Source organism: Neolamprologus brichardi, chromosome 11 (assembly GCF_056152115.1).
Source record: "Neolamprologus brichardi isolate AB-2024 chromosome 11, ASM5615211v1, whole genome shotgun sequence".
Taxonomy (NCBI): domain Eukaryota; kingdom Metazoa; phylum Chordata; class Actinopteri; order Cichliformes; family Cichlidae; genus Neolamprologus; species Neolamprologus brichardi.
In genome coordinates, this window is record NC_142114.1 from 18,230,420 (window position 1) to 18,252,412 (window position 21,993).

Genomic DNA, 21,993 nt, shown 5'->3' on the forward strand with positions numbered 1-21,993 from the left:
ACTGTAATACAAAACTACTTTCTATGCTAACTAGCCTAGATTAGCAGAACAACAGAACCAGTTTCTGGTTTAGGATTCTGGTTGAAGTGGAATTTGTGTGATTATGTGCAATTAAGCTGCATTTAAAGGTCATGTTTTATTCATATCGTAATCATATACTGATCGTTTAATACATTTATGAGCTATATTAATTTACGAGTTCTGATGCTCAAGAAAGCTGAAACAGCACATTTACTGATCTTGTGACAACCTGATTTTTCTTTTCCCGAGGGAAGCGAGCAACTGAGGAAAAATATAGGTCAATAAAATTTTATTTTCTTATATCTTTTACAGTTTGACTTAGTAGGCCTTAAAGACCTTACATTATTCAGTAAAAACCATAAATATGGGGAATGAAATAGTCATAATTTACATGCTTCTTCTGGTTGTTTCAGTGTGTTATAAGACTGGAACAGGTCCCAAAAGTAGCTTAAATCTAAAGGAAACTCAAATTTCTAAAACACTGAAGGTACATCTGGATTCCTTCCAGTATTGCTATGACTGGTTTGAAGGAGAGAAAGGGAGGGAATACTACAAAATAAAAAATGAAAATATATGCAGCGACAAATATCCTTTAAAAAAAATGCTGTACAGTTTAAATCATGCTCTTGTTTTTTCTGTGCTAAACAGCCAACATGCAGTAATCAATAAAATATTTTTAGGGTATTTCAAATTCTCCAGAAAATCTATGTTCACGTGGATAATTTGATTGAGAATTTGGTCTTCAGTTCATATACCACAAACCTGGTTTATTATTCTTTATTGCTTTTCCCAATCTCCCGTGTGACACCGATCCGCTCTGTCCTCGTGCCCTCCCTTCTTGTGATTTATTTGCCTTAGTTCCAATATTTGTCGGCAGTCTGTTTTCTTCCCCTTGTCTAAATGTCACCCCTTCTTCTAAGACAATATAGGGAGTGAGAGAGAAGGAGAACGAGAGGGCAAATGTGGGGGACATAGAGGAAAAGTAGGGGGGGAGAGAGCTGGACTCGTAAAATGAGCAACAAAGTTTGGGAAAATTACACATTAGGTAAGACACTTTCTCACATGCGTGTACATATATGTGGAACTGGAAGTGCTGCGTTTCAGTCACTGACAAGAGGATTTTGCAAAAAAGTTTATTGAAACAAACAGGTTGGAGTTGGAGTTCTCATAAGTTTCTCTGATATAAATCATATATATATGTTCATACATGTGTTAAGGCATGTATGCACATGACCACATTTGTGATTTCAGTCCAGGTACCAGCCCAGGCTCAGACTTTAGTTTTCATGCCAGATTAACACAATAGAGGGCATACTTACGCTTGTAATGCTTGCGTAGTAAAACAATGACCCTTTTCCAAACCCTCCTCCTCCTCCCTCTGTCAGCATCACTCCACACCCTGGATGTCCTCTCTCTCCCACCCTCACTCTCTACCTCCTTTATAACCCATCACTCCCAGCTCACTGCCCTCACTCATTCTTGCTTTTTCAACTCGCAATGGACACATTTGTTTTCCCAGGAAAGAACTAACCACAAGATGACACCGTGCTACTGTTTGCCTGACTAATAAAAAGTGACTTTTATTAGTGTTTCTGGATTTTAGGTTCTTGTTTTTGGGGGTGAATTCAGTTAATCTGGGACTGAAATCGGACATATGGACGTCTTTTTGTGCATCAAGGATGAGTTTGTGAAACAGTCATGTAAGTATGCTTTTATTGGCAACAATAGAGAGAAGCTGAAGAGCAGCTTTGCTGAATAAAATTGTGATTCATTTTGATATTCTGTCCTCTCAGTAACAGAAAGAAGAATAACTGGCTATCACAAAAATATCAACTGGTAAGAATCAATTTTAAAACTCTTGCAACCTGAAGGAAATTTCAGGAGTATAACGCAGTAATTTTGTGGTTTTATTTGCTACAAAATGATAAACTGCATATACAGACTTAACTTCGAACACCAGTAACTTGCATAAACCTTATCATTAGAAAACTAATAAGGAAGTTATTGTTTACTTGACCAAAATACCATGCAGAGCATCTCTGCATTCATCATTAACCTGCTAACTTGTGATTTCAACAGATATGTGGGGATCATCCCCAGACTCTGGACTTTAAACTTAAACGGCAACAAACACACAGACGGACGGAGCGATCACTTCAGCTGTGGACCCAAAGACCCAGCCTGACGCACGGAGACGGACAGACAGACAGACAGTCTGATGCCAACTGTCTCCACTGTCAATCTCACGGCACCACTCCTCCTCCTGTTGCTATGGGCAACCCACCCCACCATGGCAACCAATTGGCTGTAAGTCTAGTGTGTGAAGGAGGATGAGAAAGAGGGAGTTTGTTTGTCATGCTATAACTTTTAAAAGGTGGTGACATGTCACTAAATCTCTTTCAGTCGCTCCCCTCTTTTCTTTGTCTCTCTCCTGGTGACCTTTTCTCTTTTCTCTCTCTCCCTGCCTTCACTGTGCCCTCCGTGTCTTCTTTGCCTGTTTGTCTCCTTGTTTTCATCCTCTCTATTTGTTTCCTTTTCATCTTTCTGTCACTCTTTTAAAGGCCCAGACCTTGTACTTAAATATGCATCTTCCCCCACGTACTTACTGTGAATCACTCCTCCACCTTCCATTTTTATGTCCCAGCTCCCTGGCGAGGCTGCCCCGTTCCCGGCCTGTGTCTGGTGCTGCCCCATGTGCACGGCTGAGGGGGCTGACCCCAGGCCAGGTGGGGGTGTGCAGAGCACGGGGGGAGGTCATGGAGTCTGTACGCAAGGCAGCAGAGATGGTCATAGAAGAGGTATGAAGCATAACTTCTGAGTGATTTAAATAACAATCACCATTATGTGTGGCAGAGATGGAAACTTTTACATTCCTGGTGTGTAACTCGCTGTCCAATTCAGTGCCAGCACCAGTTCAGGAATCGCCGCTGGAATTGTTCCATCACCCCACGTGGGATCAATGTATTTGGCAGAGTGATGAACCAAGGTAGACCCATTACTGGCATGAAGTTAGTGAATTTTCTGAAGAAACCTCGATTCACTGAGCAACATTTATAAATATTCTCTAAAAATAAAGTTGTGTCATGTCTCTGCTGTGGTTTCAGGCACTCGTGAGGCAGCCTTTGTGCACGCTCTGTCCTCAGCAGCTGTGGCGGTTGCGGTGACCCGAGCCTGCACCCGTGGGGAGCTGGAGAGGTGTGGCTGTGACAGGAAGGTCAGGGGGGTCAGCCCGGAGGGTGAGCTTTAACTCTATTCCATGAAAATATAGTGAGTAAATCGACTCTGACTCACACAGAGCACAGAAAGGCTGCTACAGTGCTGATTGTGGGTCTAAAGTATGCAGCAGTAATGTCAGCTGGTAGTTTCCCATCAGCTGTCACATGTAACACACCTGTGCTGTGAGACTGTAGCAGCTGCCCCCTGCCTCACACGACCCAGATGGGATTTTCCATTTAACATCTAACCTTCTTTGACCTTACAAAATCGCAGTAACACAGATCATCTTAATCTAAGCCTCGTTCCACCACAGGTTTCCAGTGGTCAGGGTGCAGTGACAACCTGTCCTATGGTGTGGCTTTCTCTCAGACATTTGTGGATGAACCGGAGCGAGCCAAGGGGTTGTCAGCAGGCCGGCCGCTCATGAACCTCCACAACAACGAGGCGGGTCGAAAGGTTAGCAACATCACCAATGTCCTTACAGATTTCCAACTCCCTGTGTGAATTTACAGAATTTTTTTGTAAATTCTGATTATCTCCTCCTCAGGCCATCCTTCATAACATGCAGGTTGAGTGTAAATGTCACGGTGTGTCTGGGTCCTGTGAGCTGAGGACCTGCTGGAAGGTCATGCCCCCATTCAGGCGTGTGGGCGTTGTGCTCAAGGAACGTTTTGATGGAGCCACAGAGGTAACAGATGATACCTTCTGCTTGTTTTATCTTCCCTAGCTTAATGGGTGAGCAGACATCACAAGAGCTGAAGTAAATTATTTATCAGAAAAAAAATACAATTTCCTCTGAAACATCTCGAAATGAACATGTTATGCTTTTTCAGCTCCATGTTTGTATTTTTGGACCTTGCTACAGTAGTTTTATATGATTCACATCTCAAAATAAATATTTATTTTTCTTGTTACTTGTTGCAAGCCCTCAGCTCATCATCTCATGAAATATGAGGGTTAAAAGCAATGTAACTTCCCTCCTCTTAAATCAGTTTTCTTCTGATTGGCTGCTCCTTGCAAACAGAAGGTTTATACATCAAGTTGTGGGGCTACTTTCCTGAAAGCCAGAGCTGTGTGCTCGGGATTACCATATTAACCTTGTAACACCAAGTACCTAAAATTTTTAGAGATTTTTAGAGTTTTAGAGATCTATCGATCATCAGTGTGATTTTTGTGATTTTTCGAAAACTAAATAATTCGAGCACAATACATTTTTATGTAGTAAATTGCAAAAAAAAAAATAATGCCAATGTATCAAATATGATTCATTTTCTAAAATTTGTCAGAATGTTCAATAAGCACTCCATTTTCAGAAAAAATGAATTTCTTGGCAATTATTTCATGGTTCAGGCTTTAAAGGGTTAAAGATATTATCTTTGACATCAGAAGTAGCCAAGAGAAGGAAAAACAGTCTAAAATAAGCTGTGAGCTTTTGGATCACTTCTGCATAAGCTGACCACATATTTTAAAAACGTTGACCGTGTTTAGTAGTCGGTATTATTACAGTATACATTACTGTGTTTTAATGTCACAATCCTCCCAGGTCCGCCTGACACGTATAGGCTCCAGGACAGCCTTGCTCCCCCGGGACTCACAGGTCAAACCCCCTGCTGCCAGAGATCTTGTGTATCTTGCACCCTCCCCAGATTTCTGCCGTCTTGACCCTGAAAATGGTATTCCTGGGACTGCAGGTAGAAGATGTAACGGTAAGATCCCCAGGACCACGTCACAGGAAAATAATTCACATAATCCAACTTACCACTCATATCAATTTAGAAAGTGATGTTGCAATGTTTTGAACCAACCCCCCTCCCCCCAGGAACGTCTCGGCTGGCACCAGATGGTTGCGAGCTGGTGTGTTGCGGGCCAGGCTACAAAGCAGGCCGGGCTGAGGTGGTGCAGCGCTGCTCCTGCAAGTTTTCCTGGTGCTGCTCGGTGCGTTGCCAGCAGTGCAAGAATACGGTCACCATTCATACCTGTAGAGTGTAAGAATTCCTAACAAGGCCTGACCAAATGAGCCCAGATCCTAACCAACCACCAGACAGACACCGCTGGACACAGCGCGGGTTAACTTTGACACCAAATTATCGTAATTATTGTCCAAAGCAGCCTTTCTTTGTCCACGTTTTCCCTTAGAGAAGTGAAACTGCAGTTTGGTTTGATTGTTTTCTTGTAAAAGCTGCAAAATTAGAACTAATGTAAAGACAAAGCTCCATCGGGAAGTACAAAAAAAAAAGTCTGCTCAGCTTTTAAACTGCTCAAAATATTAAGACAGACAAACTGACAGGCACAGACATGCATACAGGTGTAGGCATGAACACACACAAACACAGCAGTTAATCACACGCTGAACTGACAAAGCTTTTAAAGCAGAGCTTAACCCGAACTAACTCTCAAACACTGAAGATTTCTTTTATCTTGTATTCTGTTATAGGCTAGCACGTCTTTGGACTTGTACTGTATTTATGTCTTCTTTTTGATTCTGGTTTATTTATTTGTATATCAGAGTCTTTGCTGCACTTACATCCATGTCTTGTGTTTTTGTCCCTCGTCCTTGTATGAAACTATTCTGTTTCCTGCACAATCAGTGCGTTTAGGTCTTTTTGAGTTTCTAATAAATAGAGTAGTTTATTAAAGAAAAAATACCAAAGTGTTTCTTTATTGAATGGTACCCTGTGAGACTGTTTGGAACAGAAGTTATAGTTGCAGGTCCCTGTACATGTTTAGTTTTGCATGACTAGACCATTTATTGATTTATTATTTAAAACCTACAGTGAAACTCAATAACTGTCAGACTGTCATTGCTAGTAGACTTTATATAAAAAAAGAGATCTCACTCATTGATTTGTGGAGTCCTTTTACATCATGTGACTCTCAAATCCTGCCCACTTAAAGCAACTTTTCAATCACAAAGCCTCGCCATAAAACATGCGCAGCTTAATCATGTTTTTAATCTAACAGGAGCCATAATTTACACAATAAGCATCATGTTGTTTTCTGTAAGACTTGAAACCAGCGACCGAGCTCATAAACTCATCAGGAAAGTGGTTATTGACGTCATAGATCAAGGGCGCTGTTTTCCTATTGACTTGTAAACAACTGAACTTCTTTTCGCAGTCAGAGAAATCACCACCTACCTGGCGTCATGTTAACAATCCTTTAATCCTTATCTGGATTGGCTGCATAGCTCAAGTCCTCCAAATCCATTTAAGATGCTTTGTCATTTCGACCTGAAACAGGCCGTTCATACTCGAAAATCCTCCAATGTGGCTGAATTCAAACAATTCTGCTGTGAAGAGTGGGACAATATTCCTCCTCATCAGTGTGAAAGACTGATTGCCATATATCAAAAACGCTTGATTGCAATTCTAGCTGCCGAGGGTGACACAACCAGTTACTAGGTTTAGGGGGCAGTTACTTTTTTCAAATAAGACCAGATAGGTTTGGAGGGATTTTTTTTCCCACTTCACTGGATACCTTACGCTTCCTCAACTGATCATGCTGCAGCTTTTAAGAAGATCTAAAAATAAACAAAATGCATAAAATTACGAAGCTGTTTGAGACAGGGGGAGCATGTGAGAGAAGCATACTCAGGCCCAGATCATTAACACAGTGCGAGTGCAGAGGCAAGTGTGACTTGTGTGATCACACCCTTAAACTCTGTAATACTTTCGAATTCAGTCTTTTGCCTTCAAACACACAAAACAATGATTACATTTCATTTGAGCTCAACCATTTTATTAAAAATATCCTGTGATTACAAACACCCAGAAATTGACTAGAAAAAGTTCATCTTCTCAAGAGCCATTAAAAATATTACAACTTGAATCTTCTCATCATTCGCTCAAATGTTGGAGGTCTTGCAATTAAAAAACAAAACAAAACAAAAAACAACAACTCAAGTTTCAAAATGGGAAACAAATAATTAAAAAATGCTAAAATTTTCCCAAAACAGCATTGTGAAATTCTTACAATATACACAAGAAAGAAAACAGAAACTCATAAGTAACCTGGATAAGGGAACTTGGTGAAAACACCTTTCATCCCTGCAAGTCACCACTAGTTAGAAGAAAGTAACCGTTACAGACAACTGCTTTTGTTTGGAGTGACAGCAAATGTTTAGTTTTTTGACATTATTCAACTGAGGAAGGTCAGAAAAGAAAGCAAGTAGAGTACCACTTAACATCAAGTTGCCCCCTTAAACGTACTAATGTTAAATGTAACTGAAGTATTTCCCCTTTTATACTTCCCTATACTGAGTTTAAAGGACCCAGTAGGCCACAGTAAGTAAAACACAGGAAGAGGCCAATGTCAAGTTTATAAATGAACATTTGTTTGGGGGGAAAAAAAGAAAAGATAAAAAACCAGTGACAGGCAAGGGGGGGCCTGCCCCACCTGAATATTTATAGAGAGAACACTGCGATTTCTAAAGGTTTCAGAGAAGGACACAGGTGGTGCTTAAACTGCATTCACTGCACATCTGATACTTTGAATCCTCAGCCTGTTTCAGCTTTTATTTTGAAGGCACAATCAGTGTACGTGTGTACCAAAATACATTTTGATGCCACGGTACCGTCCCTTTCCCTTTGGTTTTGTCCTTTGCTTTTTGGGATTTTTTTTTGCTAAAATGGCCACTAATCTTTATGATGCTTTCAATCATCCCACCTATTTTTTCTTTTTGCACCATTTCGCTTCTCGCGGTCAGCACTGTTCTATAGCAGAGCACACCTCTTCTTTGTTTTGGTCTCGGGGGGCTCCAAAGCTGCCAGTATGGCCTCGTCAAACACGTTTTTAAGTCCTCGCTGGTTAAAGAAGAAGAAGAGGAAAAGATGATGGAAGCATAACAGAAGGAAGCATAACTTTCTATTTCAAACAAATCTGTCACTTTTTAAATACGTTTTAAAAGTGTAGTGAGATTTTACATACCTGTGTGAGGGCAGAGCACTCCACGTATTTAACAGCCTTGAGCTCACGACACAGCTTCTCGCCGCTCTCGGGTAATAAGGGGCGCTGTTTGTTCTTTGCCAGCTTCTCCACCGTGTTGCTGTCTTCCCGCAAGTCTACCTGTGTCCCCACTAACAGGAAAGGGGTGCTTGGGCAGTGGTGTGAAATCTCAGGGACCCACTGGATACAGACAGAACAATTGTGTGTCAAATTTAGAAAACTATGGCACTTTCTTCACTCTATTACATACAAAATTATCTAAATATAAGCATTAGGCTAGCTAGAGAAAATCAACAGGAAATCTTTAAAAATAATCATTATTTTTAGGTCTATATACGCTTACTGGCCACTTTATCAGATTCACCTTGCGAGTACCTGGTTGGACCCCCTTTTGCATTTGGAACTGCCTCAACTCCACATGCATCAAACATTCCTCAGAGATTTTAGTTCATATTGATATGACAGCATCACAGAGTTGCTGCAGTTTTAATGGCTGCACATCCATGATGTGAATCTCCCATTCCACCTCATCCCATAGGTGCTCTATTTGAGACCTAGTGACTGTGGAGCCCATTTGAGTACAGTCTACTCACTCTAGTGTTCAAGAAACCAGTTTGAGATGATTACAGCTTTGTGACACGGCACGTTATCCTGGTGGAGCAGCCATCAGAAGATGGGGACACTGCTAATATAAAGGGATGGAGACTGTGGTGTTTAACAATGCTTGGTTAGTTGGTACTAAAGGCCCCAAAATGTGCCTAGAGAACATCCCTCACTCTGTTACACCAACAGCCTGAACGACTGATACAAGGCAGGATGGATCCATGTTTCCATGCTGTTTATGCCAAATTCTGACCCTACCATCTGAATGCTGTTGCAGAAATTGAAACTCGTCCAACCAGGCGACGTTTTTCCAACCTTCTGTTGTCCAATTTTGGTGAGCAGATGCAATCTGTAACCTCGAATTCCTGTTCTTAGCTGACAGGGGTAGCACCCGGTGTGGTTTTCTGCTGCTGCTGCAGCCCATCTGCTTCAAGGTTCAACATGTTGTGCATTCAGAGATGCTCTTCTGTATACCTTTGTTGCAACAAGAGGTTATTTGCGTTCCCGTTGCCTTCCTGTCAGTGTGGTCATTCTCCTGTGACCTCTCGCATCAACACGGCATTTCCCCCCAGGGAACTGCTGCCAACTGAATATTTTCTCTTTTTCAGTCCATTCTCTATAAACTCTAGAGATGGTTGTGTGCGGAAAATCTCAGTAGATCGTCAGTTTCTGAAATGCTCAGACCACATTTAAAGCCATTTAAATCCTTAACCTTTCTCCCGTCAGCTGGTTATCTTGACCATGTCTAAATGCCTAATGTGTCTAAAGGTACTAAGTTGCTGCAACATGATTGGGTGATTATAGATTATGAATAAAACAAAGTGGCCAGTGTAAGTCTGCCAACACATTTAACAAAAAATAGTCAACATCTCTGTTCCCAAAACAGTGAAAAAGAGATTTCAAAACTGACCTTCTCTTTGACATTTTCATACGACGAGGGCGAGACAACAGAGAAACATACAAGGAACACATCTGTCTGTGGGTAACTGAGAGGACGCAGCCTGTCATAATCCTCCTGACCTGAGAGCAGCAATCAAAAGAGAAGCAGAACAAGGACATTTTTTTCCCAAAGGTTTTAGACTGACAGAAATGAGAGAGAAAAAGTGAAACTGAGATACTTTCGAAGACCAGCTTACCAGCTGTGTCAAAAAGGCCGAGCGTATACGGCTCTCCGCCGATCATCACTGTCACGGCATAATTGTCAAAAACCTTTGAAAACACAAAAAAGAAGTAAGCAAAAAAGGGCGGTTAACGGTAGTGCAGCATTATAACAATGAATAATAAAGGAAAACAGAAATTTTATAGGTGAGCGTGTTTACAACAATATCGCTCGGTCTTTCTTAATTCCTCCTCCTACCGTAGGCACATATTCTGAGGGGAACTTGTTGGTTGTATAGGAGATCAGTAAGCACGTCTTTCCTACAGCCCCGTCTCCTACTACTACACATTTTATCGTCTGCATCTACAAAGAAAAACAGAAAGTAGGAAACATGATAAGATGTTTGCCAGCAACAGTACACCAGACAGCTAGCCAGACTCTTAGAGAGGAAGTAATACACAAGCACTCTTAGTGCTGTCTCTAGAATCACGCATGGGTTCACATACAGGCAGTGAAACAACATGGAAACAAACACACAAGCACTAACTGTGACAGACTCACAGAGACATGTGATGCATCTAACCAGCACATCTAAGCCTGGAATTAATATTTATATTCACTACTGAATAATCTGCACATTATTTTGAAGATTAATCAATTATTGGTCAGTACAATATGAAAGGTCAAACAATTATAAACTTACAGACTGCATCCTCAGCGGAGGCCAATGGCCTGCTTTGCATTTTTAAAGAAAACGATTAAACCTTTATGTTTTTCTGTCAATATTTTCCTGGAATTTGGCCTGGTGGAATTTGCACCCTCTTGCTGTCTGCCAGAAAAGCAGAATGCAGCAATCACAAACCCTTCCTCCACCTTGGGTGGGGGTGCAAAACTGAAACCAGCAAACGCCTGACATGCCTTTCTGAGACGAAAGACATGTCAGGCAGTGGTTGAAAATAAAAAAATAATATATGGAAAGTCTGATCATTCATGAATTTGTCTCTAATCTTGCAACTGCAATGTTTTATAGTGTAGATGTGGGAATAGACTGCATATAAAGATTACATAACTTTATATATGAAGTAATTATCTGTATGCAGCATCACAGGATTTTAGACATCAAAGTATTATGTATTAAGTGTTAAAGTATTACTTTTACAAATAAAAAAGTTTTAAATAGCTCAACCTCTGTAACTCTGACAGTAAAATGCTTACACATTACATATTGCAACAGCAGCATTTCAATGGCCATTTTCATAGTTTTGATCCATTAAGCTCACACTGCTAACATATTATGTCCTAAGATCAGCGATAACATTACAGTTGGGGCAGGGTATGTCTTTTTAGGACTAGTGGACAAAAAAGTATCCATTATAGAATTTCAGCATCTTAATTCAAATGGCCTGAGCCAGAACTAGACCCTTGCGCTGATGCTGGGTCTTTGTGTTCAGGCTTTTGAAAATCCAATCATAGGTCTATTTGGACAGGCTCGGGTGAGTCATATAAAGTAGCATAAAGGGTGAAAAAGTCCACACAGGTACTAAGCTGTAGTGTTGCAATGGATTAAACATAAAACGTTCACATCGAAGGCAACAAAGTTTGAATCCCATGTGACGGTAATACTTAGTATTAACTTATTTTTATTTTAGCTCAAATAAACTATTTGCATATTTAAACAGTGCCTGCTCATAGATTTCTTGGTGCCACACCTTCCTACAGTACATGTTAACTATTAAATTCATCCCACTTATTTAAAAGTCAAATTTACTAAACATTTCTGTTGCTACTTTAATGTGCAGCACCTAAAACAACTGCAACCCGATCCACCCTTCATGACAATTATAATATTCAGTAAAAGTCGAATCAGTTTGAGACAAATGAATTAAACTTTTATGGTGCTGCTGAACTAGACTGAATTATACCAAGGCATTTTTATGTGACTTAGACCTCTAGTAATACGACTTTTATTCGAAGAACGAACTAATTAAGTTATTAGGCATAAAAGCATGCAGAGAGAGCATTAGTTAGAGCCCGACAGCTTTATCAGCGATATATGCCACTCATCTATTGGTCCACATCTGTCATTACTGGCATTTATAACAGCTGATAAATGAGACTGAATAGAGCTTCACCTATCCACATAATGCACATAACCACACAACATGTGTACAAATATGGATGGATTGTTTCTCTTTTACAATTGTTTCTTTCTTGTTTCTGTTAGTGCTTTGTTACCACACTCCACATCCTGTTGCATCTTCCACAATAAAAGAAAAAACAGTAAAGAAGACACAGCGAAAACATCTTTCAGTGGTTTTATCAGTGTTGACGCTGCACAGTTTGTCCACCATCGGGCCCTCTCCAACTTCCCTCTTTTTTAAATTGCACTTCTATTATGTTAGTAAGAACTCTACGCATGTACTAAACTAAATAACTACACATAAGAAATGTTGGTCAAATTTGGTTGATATATTGGATTCTAAAATTGCCAAATATCAGTGTCGATCTTTAAAATCCTATATCAGTTGGGCCCAGGTCTTACTTGTAAAAACAAACAGATACATTTGCCGTATGATGAACAATGCTAAAAAAAAAAAAAAATAAAGAAAAAAATGTATTCCATCAAATAGGCTCTGATCAGACCAGATGAGACAAGATAAACTATTTATCCCCAAAACTGACAAAATTGTTTGGCACAATCAAAACAGCCTAAATAAATAAGTAGAATAAACAAATGACAAACAATTTTGCAAAGTTAAAAATTACTTTGAAATAAAAATGAATGCAAAATTAGTCTAAATGAAACAAAAACATGAAGGATACGGCTGTATATAGGTGTGAGTTTAAGCAGCGTGCATACCGTTTGGAGGTACTCTTATTTGGCTTGTTATTACATGTGCAAGCGAAAAATTAATGACAGTGAATAGCTTCCGCATAAGCTGCATAGCGAGGATGTTAAAGGAAAATGCCGCCTATTAGCAAAATGACATTTAGAAGCGGATACTGCAAACACTTCCGCTAAATAAGCACTCCATCTGTAAATCTGTTATCTTTAAGTTTAACACCTGCAAATGATATGTTTTAGCCAACATATAAAAAAATAATAATTTAAGACTGAGTCTGGCTGAATAAATTAAATCAGATTTGTGAACAGTGGACAGGCAGCGTGAAAATACTGTCACTGTTGGGTTTCTTATTTAATTACAATGTACAGCGGGATCTAAATCGATCAAAATGAAAGTAATCACACTACCAAAGCTGACAAACAATCATGACAGCTTCATTAAAGAAATGTTTGTCCGCTCTGAATTAACCCTGATCGATAGAAAACTTTAACCACCCCGCAGATTTAAAACATCTAGAAACAAACGTTTCATTTCTGTTAGACTGAACATTGTTAGAGGGACTCTCCTGCATCTGTCGCCTACTCTAATTAGCCACAAATAGTAGTTTTAAGCAGTTTTTGTAACTCTACTCACCGTTTTTCTTCCCACAGGTTAGGCGTTGGTTACATCCGGGTTTGAGGGTCGAATTACTTTGTGCGCAGGCGCATAGCAAACCGGGACCCAGTCCCGATTGTAGAATCGATACAAAAGAAAGAGCGTCGCCTGCTGCCCAAACTGCAACACGTTTCTGCTTTTTTTCACATGGCAAAAAGCACATAAGGCATAAACAGTGTTTGTACAAATCACATGAGCTTGACAGTGAATATTTTGTATGACCATCTTTATTATCCAACAAAGCCTGAACTGTCTATTGAAGCTTTCTTGTAAGATCTTTAAATAGTCTTCAGAAATAGCTCTTCAGACTTTTTGAAGGTCAGTCGAAGCTCTTCTTCAGATGTTGACTGCCTTTTGTTTTGGATCTTTGTTTCTCTTCCTTAACAACAGCTTGTTGACAGCCATCCTTCCACTGAGGCCATTTCTGATGAGGCTTCGGTGAACAGTACAGGAATCACATGAAGGGCCAGATGCATCCCTTCAGCTGGATCCCCCCCCCCCCCCCCCCCCCCCACACACACACACACACCTATTTTTTAAGGAGATGATTTTCAGATTTTTTCAGTTTCCTCAATTTTGTAAAGAACCTATGGCATACCATGCCAAGATCTATTAAGTTTTAACTAAGGACATAAAGTCTGTCAGTAAAGACTGATTGATTGATTGTAGATTCAGCTAAAGAAATGCGAGCAAACCATATGTTTTCTAACATGGGGCTAGTAACAAAGTACCTAAACATACAATTTTAAAATGGTTCTTTGCTATGTTGTGTGTTGTTCCTTTCTTGAGTTAGTTGCTCCCTTTTTGCCCCTGATTTATAGATCAGTGTTAATTGGTTTCGCAAATGAAAAAAAAAAAGAATGATAAATGTTTAGGTACAAGAAATCGACTGCGAATTAGTAGGAAACCGGTGTTTAAAGAAAAACTTCAGAAAGACTGGAAAGCTAAAAAGATAAGATAAGACTTTATTTATCCCAGAGTTGGAAAATTCCTTTAAATTGTAAGTTAAACACAACAAACGTATAACAAGTAGTCTAAATAAGTACTATGGTACAGCTCAATAAAATATCAAACAACAAAAATATCTTAATAAAGTATAAAACTAAAATAAAATAATAATAATATAAACATATTAAATTGAAATAATAATATATTTAAATGCATGTGTATCAGTTACCTGTAAACACCCCTAATCTGCAGAAAAAGTGCCGAAAATTGCCCTAGAAGCCTCTCCGGAAACGTGTTATTGTGAAAATATGCTAACCGGAAGTTAGCTTTGTTAGCTTTGATGCTACCTTGATAGCAGCGTTGCTTCCCTTTGTCAGAGGACTGACTTCCGTTTTTGTGTTTTCTCCAGGTTTCTGGAAATCGCTGCTTATTGAGACGCTACGATTTCTGCCTCCTTGTTAAGCAGTAGTAATTGTGCGTGGTTTTCGAGAGGTAGCTGGTAAAAGATCCCCCACTTCAGCTTAAATCGAGTTTGAGTTCATTTTCTATCAGCCTTTAAAAACTGTTTACCTTGCTAGCTGGCTCGAATCAGCCAGCTGAGAAATCACCTAGCATGTTTCGGTTCTTGAGTGACGTTGATGAAGATCCCTATATGATGTAAGTACTGACATTTCACACTTTTTTCTTTTGACACTTGTGTCTTTGTGTTCTATAAGTGATTGGTAGCTATATTGCGGATTGCTAAGTTTAAAAAATTTCCACTGTCCCTTGTAGCAGGTACCCTCCGTTACTCCTGCCAGCTGTGGGGGCCTACACTGGTCCACCATATTGGATAGACAATAACAAAAAGGTGTTAGCGTTCAACAGTATTTAGTTATAACCAGCCGGTCACTACATTTAGCAGTCAATTGCTCTCATTGGATTTCCACTGTTTCTTTAGAAATCTCTTGTTTTTTAGGTTTAAAAGTGCTCACTTTTGTAGTCTGGCAGGTTTACATTAGCGCATTTCCCGCTGGCAAATGGATGAAAAAAATCCGTAATCTCGCAGCCCTCAGTAAATACAGCATATATGCATTTTTTTTGTCTTTTATTTCAGACAAAAAAATCGAAATAATAGGTGCAAGTAAATCTTCTATTTCGGCTCATCTCTCACAAACAAACGACTTTTTTATTTTTAGAAAAGGCGCACTGCTTGATCAATTATGGAATATAACCGGGATTTTATTCTGATATTTAAACACACATAAATAAACTTAAAAAAAACATCACATTGCAAAAGACTACTAGTGACAATTTCTGAATGGCATTTATTTGTACTTGACAATAATGCAAAATAAATCTAAATATTATTTGCAAATGAAAAATAGCTATTTTTTTCATCTAACTTTTCATACAGGTTTTATCAAAAATGAAGGTGTACCACAAAAACAAAAGTATCAGTATAGTCTAACCCAAATAGTACATAATTCTAGATTTTCCAGATGGTACTCTAATTATAGCTGAGAAATCATTTTTGAATAAATATGTATCCATATTCTTTTTGCATTCATATCATTCTCAAGACTGTCTTGCCAGTCTTTCATTTTTTTACATTAGTGCATTTTTCCCTCAGGCAAATGGATGGAAATGGAAAATACATAATATTTTGCTCTTTTATAAATGCAGTGTAAAAGCATTTTTATAATGGAAATTAAAAACAAAAAACAAAAACACCTTTGTAGGTGGTAATAAACTTTCTGTGTTGACTCATCTCCAATAGGCCTTTTATTAATAAAGATGCAATGATTGCATCTCAGCTCTTCATCACACTTATTTTCCATTTAACAGATAAACATCAGCTTTCTGTTAAAACCACTGCACAATCTACCAACACAGATGCACAAAATGCAAATTTCAGTACTTGATTTGGGTCTTGATGTTATACAAGTCAATGTTTGGTGTGCCTCCAGGCTTACTGGATGTTTATTAAACTAATTCATTGGCACTTGTTTTTGTCCTTTAATATCTTTCTTCTTCTTCTTTTTTTAATAATTTTGTCTATTACATTTTAAGTTGGCAAACACACTTTAAAGGAGCAACCAGACAGACACCAATTTTCAGCAACAATGCAGCGAGAGTCATAGAAAAATAACTAAACTGAGGGGCTTAAAGCAAGAACAGACAACATGAAGTGGGGACTAATTTTTGACATCTATTCGTTAACAACCACTTTGTCCTCACTTTAAAGCTGGTTGCTAGTGGGTATTCCAGGCTCTGGTTGTCGAGGTAACCCACTAAAGTATTTACTAACCTGCGATAATATCAATCATTGATATCCTGTGCTCTCATTGGAAGTCTCTCAAATCGTTCACCTGAAAGTTGAGAAAAGTTTGTGTCTTCCCACTTTATGCTGCCAAAGTTGTTGCTCGAAGAAAAAAGTTTAATTTAAAAAAAAAAAAAAATGAAAGAAAAAGAAAAAACAGTAGCAAAATTTCATTGACATTCACTGGTCCCTGGTTGGAAAATCACTTTAGCTACAAAACGATGTGTCAGTTGATTGACTTGCTTGTTGAAACAATATTCAGATTATGAAAATAATGAAAACAAAGGTGGCTGATAGCCTGGTTAATAAAGCAGGGCGCATGAGAGAAGAGTTCGCTGTGTGAATTTGTTAATTTTTTTATATGTATACAAAATACACTATAATTTTCTTACATTACTGGCTTTTCTTGTATTAAACCCCCATACTGAAAAAAATAATAAAGCAAAATAATGGATGGCTAACTGGGCTCACAAACCCAGTGGAACTTGAAACACTTTGCTGGAGTATTTGCCTTGTACTTGAAAGTTTACAGTTTTCCTCCTTGTGTCGTTTTCAGTTTACCTTCACCTATGTGAGTACAGTTCACACAGCTACACTCAATTGATTCATACATGCGAAATCGAACACAAAAGTCTGATAAATGCTTTTGATTTCTTCCAGGGATCCGTTTGCAGCTCACAGGCAGCAGATGAGGAGTCTGTTTGGACCATTTGGGATGGAGCCTTTCCCTCTTGCTCCTCAGATGCAGCCACATCGTGCATCACGCAGACAGGTAACAGACTCTGTGCTGATAGATACTTTGTATGAGTTTTGTATGTCCAGATTAGCTTATTTGTTTACTGCCTTTTTTAAAATTTTAATGTGTATATTTGTCTTTTAGGCTGGCCCTCTGGCTCCTTTTGGCATGATGGGAATGGTTAGTAACACCTTCTATGACCTCTTTTAACAACTGCAAACACGGTGCATGGTGACTTAATTTTCATTAAAGGAATTACAGAAGTCTTAATTCTGTCTCCAGCCTCATGATGATATTCTGACTGATGATTGATAGGCTCCAGTGTAATTATATTAGACTTCTTAATAGATTAGATTGAGGTTTACATCCCCAAAACTCTGTAGCCCTGAACATTTCAAGGTATTGCACAACGTAGGTGGTGCAAAGTTTAAGTTTATTGATTTTCTCGAATAAGAAAAAATAGCACCAGTATTAATAGTTAATAATAGCTAATGAGTTGGCATCGAGTGTCCTGCTTCCTGTACCCTTTCATCAGGCAGCTCCTTCGCCAAGTATGTTCTCTCTAGAGAGAACACACCGCAAGTCATCTCCTGCTGTGTCTGAACTAGCTTTTTCTGACTTTTTACAGAGTGTCAGTGTGAAACCAGCTCATTACAATATGGCAAAGCAAAATCTCTAAATAAAGTAAAAAAATATGCAAGGAAGGAGCTCGGTTAAATATAGAAAAGTAAAAAAGTAAATCTGAATAAAAATGCAACAAAATAAATAAATGCACATTACCCAGATCTGTTATTACCTTAAACAAATCTTAAATCTTAAAAGAATGACTGCTGATTTAAAATAATAAAATAAGTTTTGTCATTTATTATATGGATTTTATGATTATGGTGGTTCAGCGGTTATCACTGCTGCCATACAGGAATAAGCCACCAAGTTTAATCCTGCTGGCCATCTTTCTGTGTTGAGTTTGCATGTTCTCCTTAACCTGGGTGCCCCAGCTTCTTCACACAGTCCACAGACATTCGTGTCAGTTGTTTATCTTTGTTTGGCCTGTGCAGGGTGTATTTCATCTCCTCCCTGATGATCCTGGATTAAATAAAGGGTTAAAAAATTTAAGGGGATTGCTCAAAGAATGTTTTCTCCTATAAAACGTAACACTTTTGGGCGTTTTCCAACAATGGGAACTGCCATCATAGAACATCTTTCAGTCTGTTTTTAGGATAGAAGTGCATACTCTAGGTTAGATATTTGAGTGGCCCAGTTAATTGGTTAATCTTGAAAACAAAACAACCGTCTACCAGTCAGAAACAAGAAGAAGAGTAGCTATCAACACTGTGAAATTCTCCAGTATTGGTGGACGCAACAGTGTCCACTGTTGTTATATTGTCAAAGGGTTCTAGACCACATTGGAAAACAGAGAGGCTGAAAGGGCTGTTTATGGCGCTGTGCAGCACCTCATGGCTGCCACGAGCTCCTGCACTGGAAAAGTGGTTATTGACAACTGTGCACTCAACACACAATGTATGCTGCTTTTCTGCCTGTGGTTGGGGATTACTCAAATGAGAAATGTAAAGATCCTCTTATTGCTTGCAGGGTGGAGGGTTCATGGATATGTTTGGCATGATGGGAGAAATGATGGGAAACGTGGTGAGTTGTTTTTTCTTTCCAAATAAACAAAGGAATTACTGTCGTAAATGAAATGTGTCTCACTAGTTCTCCATCATTTCTATTTACTTTCCATTATTTTTCTTCTTCCAGGACAGAATGTCTGGTTCACCAAACTGTCAGACGTTTTCCTCCTCAACAGTGATCTCATATTCGTCAACAGACCCAGGGGCTCCTAAAGTTTATCAGCAGACCAGTGAAACAAGGACAGGCCCAGGGGGGGTAGGAATAACTCATATTAGTTCAAATATATATACGAAGTTGTAGTCAGAGCCATGTAAGTAGACCTGCTCAGTGGCTGGGCCTAATTAGTCTGCTGGCCTCATTAACATCAGTAAGTGTAGTGACTGTAAATAGATTATGTACAGTATAAATATCAGAGATGAACTTAAGTTCATTCCTTCCTGCCTGATTTTCTAATCTGAGGTATTTTTTGATTTGTTTGTTTTTTTTCCCCCAGATCCGTGAGACGCGGCAGTCGGTGAGGGACAGCGAGAGCGGCCTGGAGGGTCTTTCCATTGGCCACCACATTGGAGACCGTGCACACATAATGGCGCGTTCACGAAATCGCCGCACTGGAGACTGTGAAGAACGGCAAGACTACATTAACCTGGATGAGAGTGAGTCGACCCTGATTACAACACTAATCTTAGCTCAGGCTTCACCTACTATTCAAGCTAATTGGAATTGAATTTAAAAAAGGGGCAAAGGAGATGAATGAGGAATTGTGACTTTGATGGTCTCGCTTCACACACGTGTGATTTCTTTTTTTTTTTCTTTTTGGCTCTTAACCCGGTGTTTGTTCCTGCTAGGTGAGGCTCCAGCATTTGACGAGGAGTGGAGAAGAGAAGCAGGAAGATACGCTCCCCCGAATGCTCGTGGGTTGGACTACGGCCGCGATCGGCGAGGAGGCGGCCAGCAGCTCGCTCTTACTGCTCCTCCCAGTTCAACGTCCCCACCAGGTCATCGGCATGAGTCCCCCAGACACCGTCAGCCCCACACCCGCCCACGTTACGACTGGTGAGAAGGTAAGAGAGATGTCAGAGATCATTGTGCCACTATTATTATAATTGTTGTAATCTGTTGTGAGCTTATTAATTTCTGAACGTGTGTTATCAGACATAAAGTTAAATGGCCATATTTTACTCTTATAAATACTTTTTCGCAGTATATTGGTTTGCACAGTAAGAAATTATAAATGCTAAAAGTTGTCACTGCTTTTTGATTTGCTTTTGTTCATTTGTACCTCGAATGCTAGGAGATTAAACAATGCCAGCTGTTTTCCCTACATAGTTCTACAGAATGGTTTACTGCCCTTGTTTTAACACTTTTCTGAGACTGCTCTTCACACATGAGTACCTGCTGCAGTATCCTCCTGAACAATAGGTGCCATTACTCGGACAAAACCTCCACATTACTCTTAGTATAGGAAGTGAGAAGTTTTTTTCCAAAGTCTTTTTTTATTTTTCCAGAAAGTCTCCCTCTGTATAACCTTTGAATCTCGGAGCTTCTGTATTCATATATCATTAAAATGGCAGGGGTACCAGTTTAGCTCACTGGGATGAGCAGGCGACCATATGCCGCATCGCAGAGAGCGGCGGGCCTCACTGGCTTCCAGTGAAGTTAATTTTGAAATATTAATTATAACATATAAAACCTTATATGGCCAGGCTCCTGTGTATATAGAAGAGCTTCTGAAACCTTATAACAGCACATGGCCTGTTCAATCTATCTGATCATGTCTCATAATTTCATCGACTTAATTTCAGCAATACCCAAATAAACCTTCTTACCGTTAAAAAATAATTTTAAAAAAAGGTTGTTTTCTTCTCTGTTTACTGTTTGCACCGCCACCGTAGCCTGATCATTTTCTTCTAGGAATCTTAAGGCCTTTAGGCTAATGCACAGCAGCCACAAAATCCCAGCACTGTGTTGGGGTCTCAGTGCTGTGCAAAGGTGTGAGCAAGCCTATTAGTAGTTGTGGGCCATAGATCACGCCTCAGTGATCTATGGCCCACAATATAGCTACCAGTCACTCAGTTTAGTTTATCTAATGCACTTTTTTGGCATTGTGTGTTTGTCCCTCCAGGTGTTCCGTATAACAATGCGACCAGATTGAAGGAGTTGAGGATTTCCCCGATGCTGTGAACCACGATGAGGACGGGAAGTTGATGCCCGCCATAAATGTTTGATATGACTGGACTGTCTTTACATGAACAACATATTATACACACACACACACACACACACACAATGGTTAGAGTTTAAATTCTTTACTCTTACACACACAGACACACTTACAAACGCCCCTGTGTAAACATGGGTATAACTACACTCACTTAATGTATAAATATATATAAACACTCATTCTCTAAACTTGACATGTGTCTTTGCCCACTGCACTAAAGTGCTACAGTATACAGTACATCTGCTGTACAATCCATTTTATGTTTGTGAAGACACTCGTGTGTCGGTGAATTGAATTGTATACTGATAACTAATTAATGTAATAAATAAAAAGTTCATTAAACATTGTTAGATAATTGCAAAGTGTGCCTCTGTTTTGATGTTTTGGGGTTGCATGTCTTAAATTATGGAGTGTTGTTTAAAGAGTTTTCCGATTCTGTATTTTTCCTTTTGTTTTTTAAACCCTTGCTTATTCATAAAATGTATTGACAGCTAAATAACGTGTTCATTTGTGTCAATGCAAGTCTACATACACATGCATGCACGCATTCATAGGTGTGCGCCCTCTTCATCTTCCCTGTGCCACCGTGTCTGCAGGTCATGTGATGTCCAGATGGCACGTTCAAGCGGGGCAGCCAATGAAAAACTTTCCTTTTCTCCAAACGCCCCATAGCTTCCCGTCTGCATTTTGCTCGTGCTGGCTGTATCTTTAATTACATCTAAGACTATTTTTAAATGCACATCCTCCCTCCGGCAGCGGCTGCTCCCGTCT

At 39.4% G+C, this 21,993-nt stretch overlaps 3 protein-coding genes across 3 annotated transcripts; 2 read left to right on the top strand and 1 right to left on the bottom strand.

Moving 5' to 3' along the window:
* Positions 1-1,395: 1,395 nt before the first annotated feature.
* On the top strand, positions 1,396-5,783 carry wnt4b (wingless-type MMTV integration site family, member 4b). Its single transcript, XM_006802869.3, has 10 exons — positions 1,396-1,721; positions 1,815-1,857; positions 2,101-2,328; positions 2,666-2,819; positions 2,923-3,007; positions 3,126-3,257; positions 3,551-3,693; positions 3,785-3,925; positions 4,781-4,943; positions 5,057-5,783. The coding sequence occupies exons 3-10, from the start codon at positions 2,240-2,242 to the stop codon at positions 5,224-5,226; spliced, it is 1,077 nt and encodes a 358-aa protein (XP_006802932.1). The 5' UTR covers positions 1,396-1,721; positions 1,815-1,857; positions 2,101-2,239; the 3' UTR covers positions 5,227-5,783.
* Positions 5,784-7,721: 1,938 nt separating this feature from the next.
* Positions 7,722-13,423, bottom strand: cdc42l (cell division cycle 42, like). Its single transcript, XM_006802868.2, has 6 exons — positions 13,363-13,423; positions 10,142-10,246; positions 9,921-9,993; positions 9,695-9,804; positions 8,164-8,361; positions 7,722-8,039 (listed from the first exon to the last, which is right to left on the bottom strand). The coding sequence occupies exons 2-6, from the start codon at positions 10,244-10,246 to the stop codon at positions 7,950-7,952; spliced, it is 576 nt and encodes a 191-aa protein (XP_006802931.1). The 5' UTR covers positions 13,363-13,423; the 3' UTR covers positions 7,722-7,949.
* A 1,239-nt stretch (positions 13,424-14,662) lies between these two features.
* On the top strand, positions 14,663-21,584 carry mlf2 (myeloid leukemia factor 2). The gene is made up of 9 exons (XM_006802867.2): positions 14,663-14,988; positions 17,190-17,204; positions 17,294-17,405; positions 17,514-17,549; positions 18,963-19,016; positions 19,128-19,256; positions 19,495-19,654; positions 19,847-20,062; positions 21,124-21,584. The coding sequence occupies exons 1-8, from the start codon at positions 14,945-14,947 to the stop codon at positions 20,056-20,058; spliced, it is 762 nt and encodes a 253-aa protein (XP_006802930.1). The 5' UTR covers positions 14,663-14,944; the 3' UTR covers positions 20,059-20,062; positions 21,124-21,584.
* Positions 21,585-21,993: the final 409 nt, after the last annotated feature.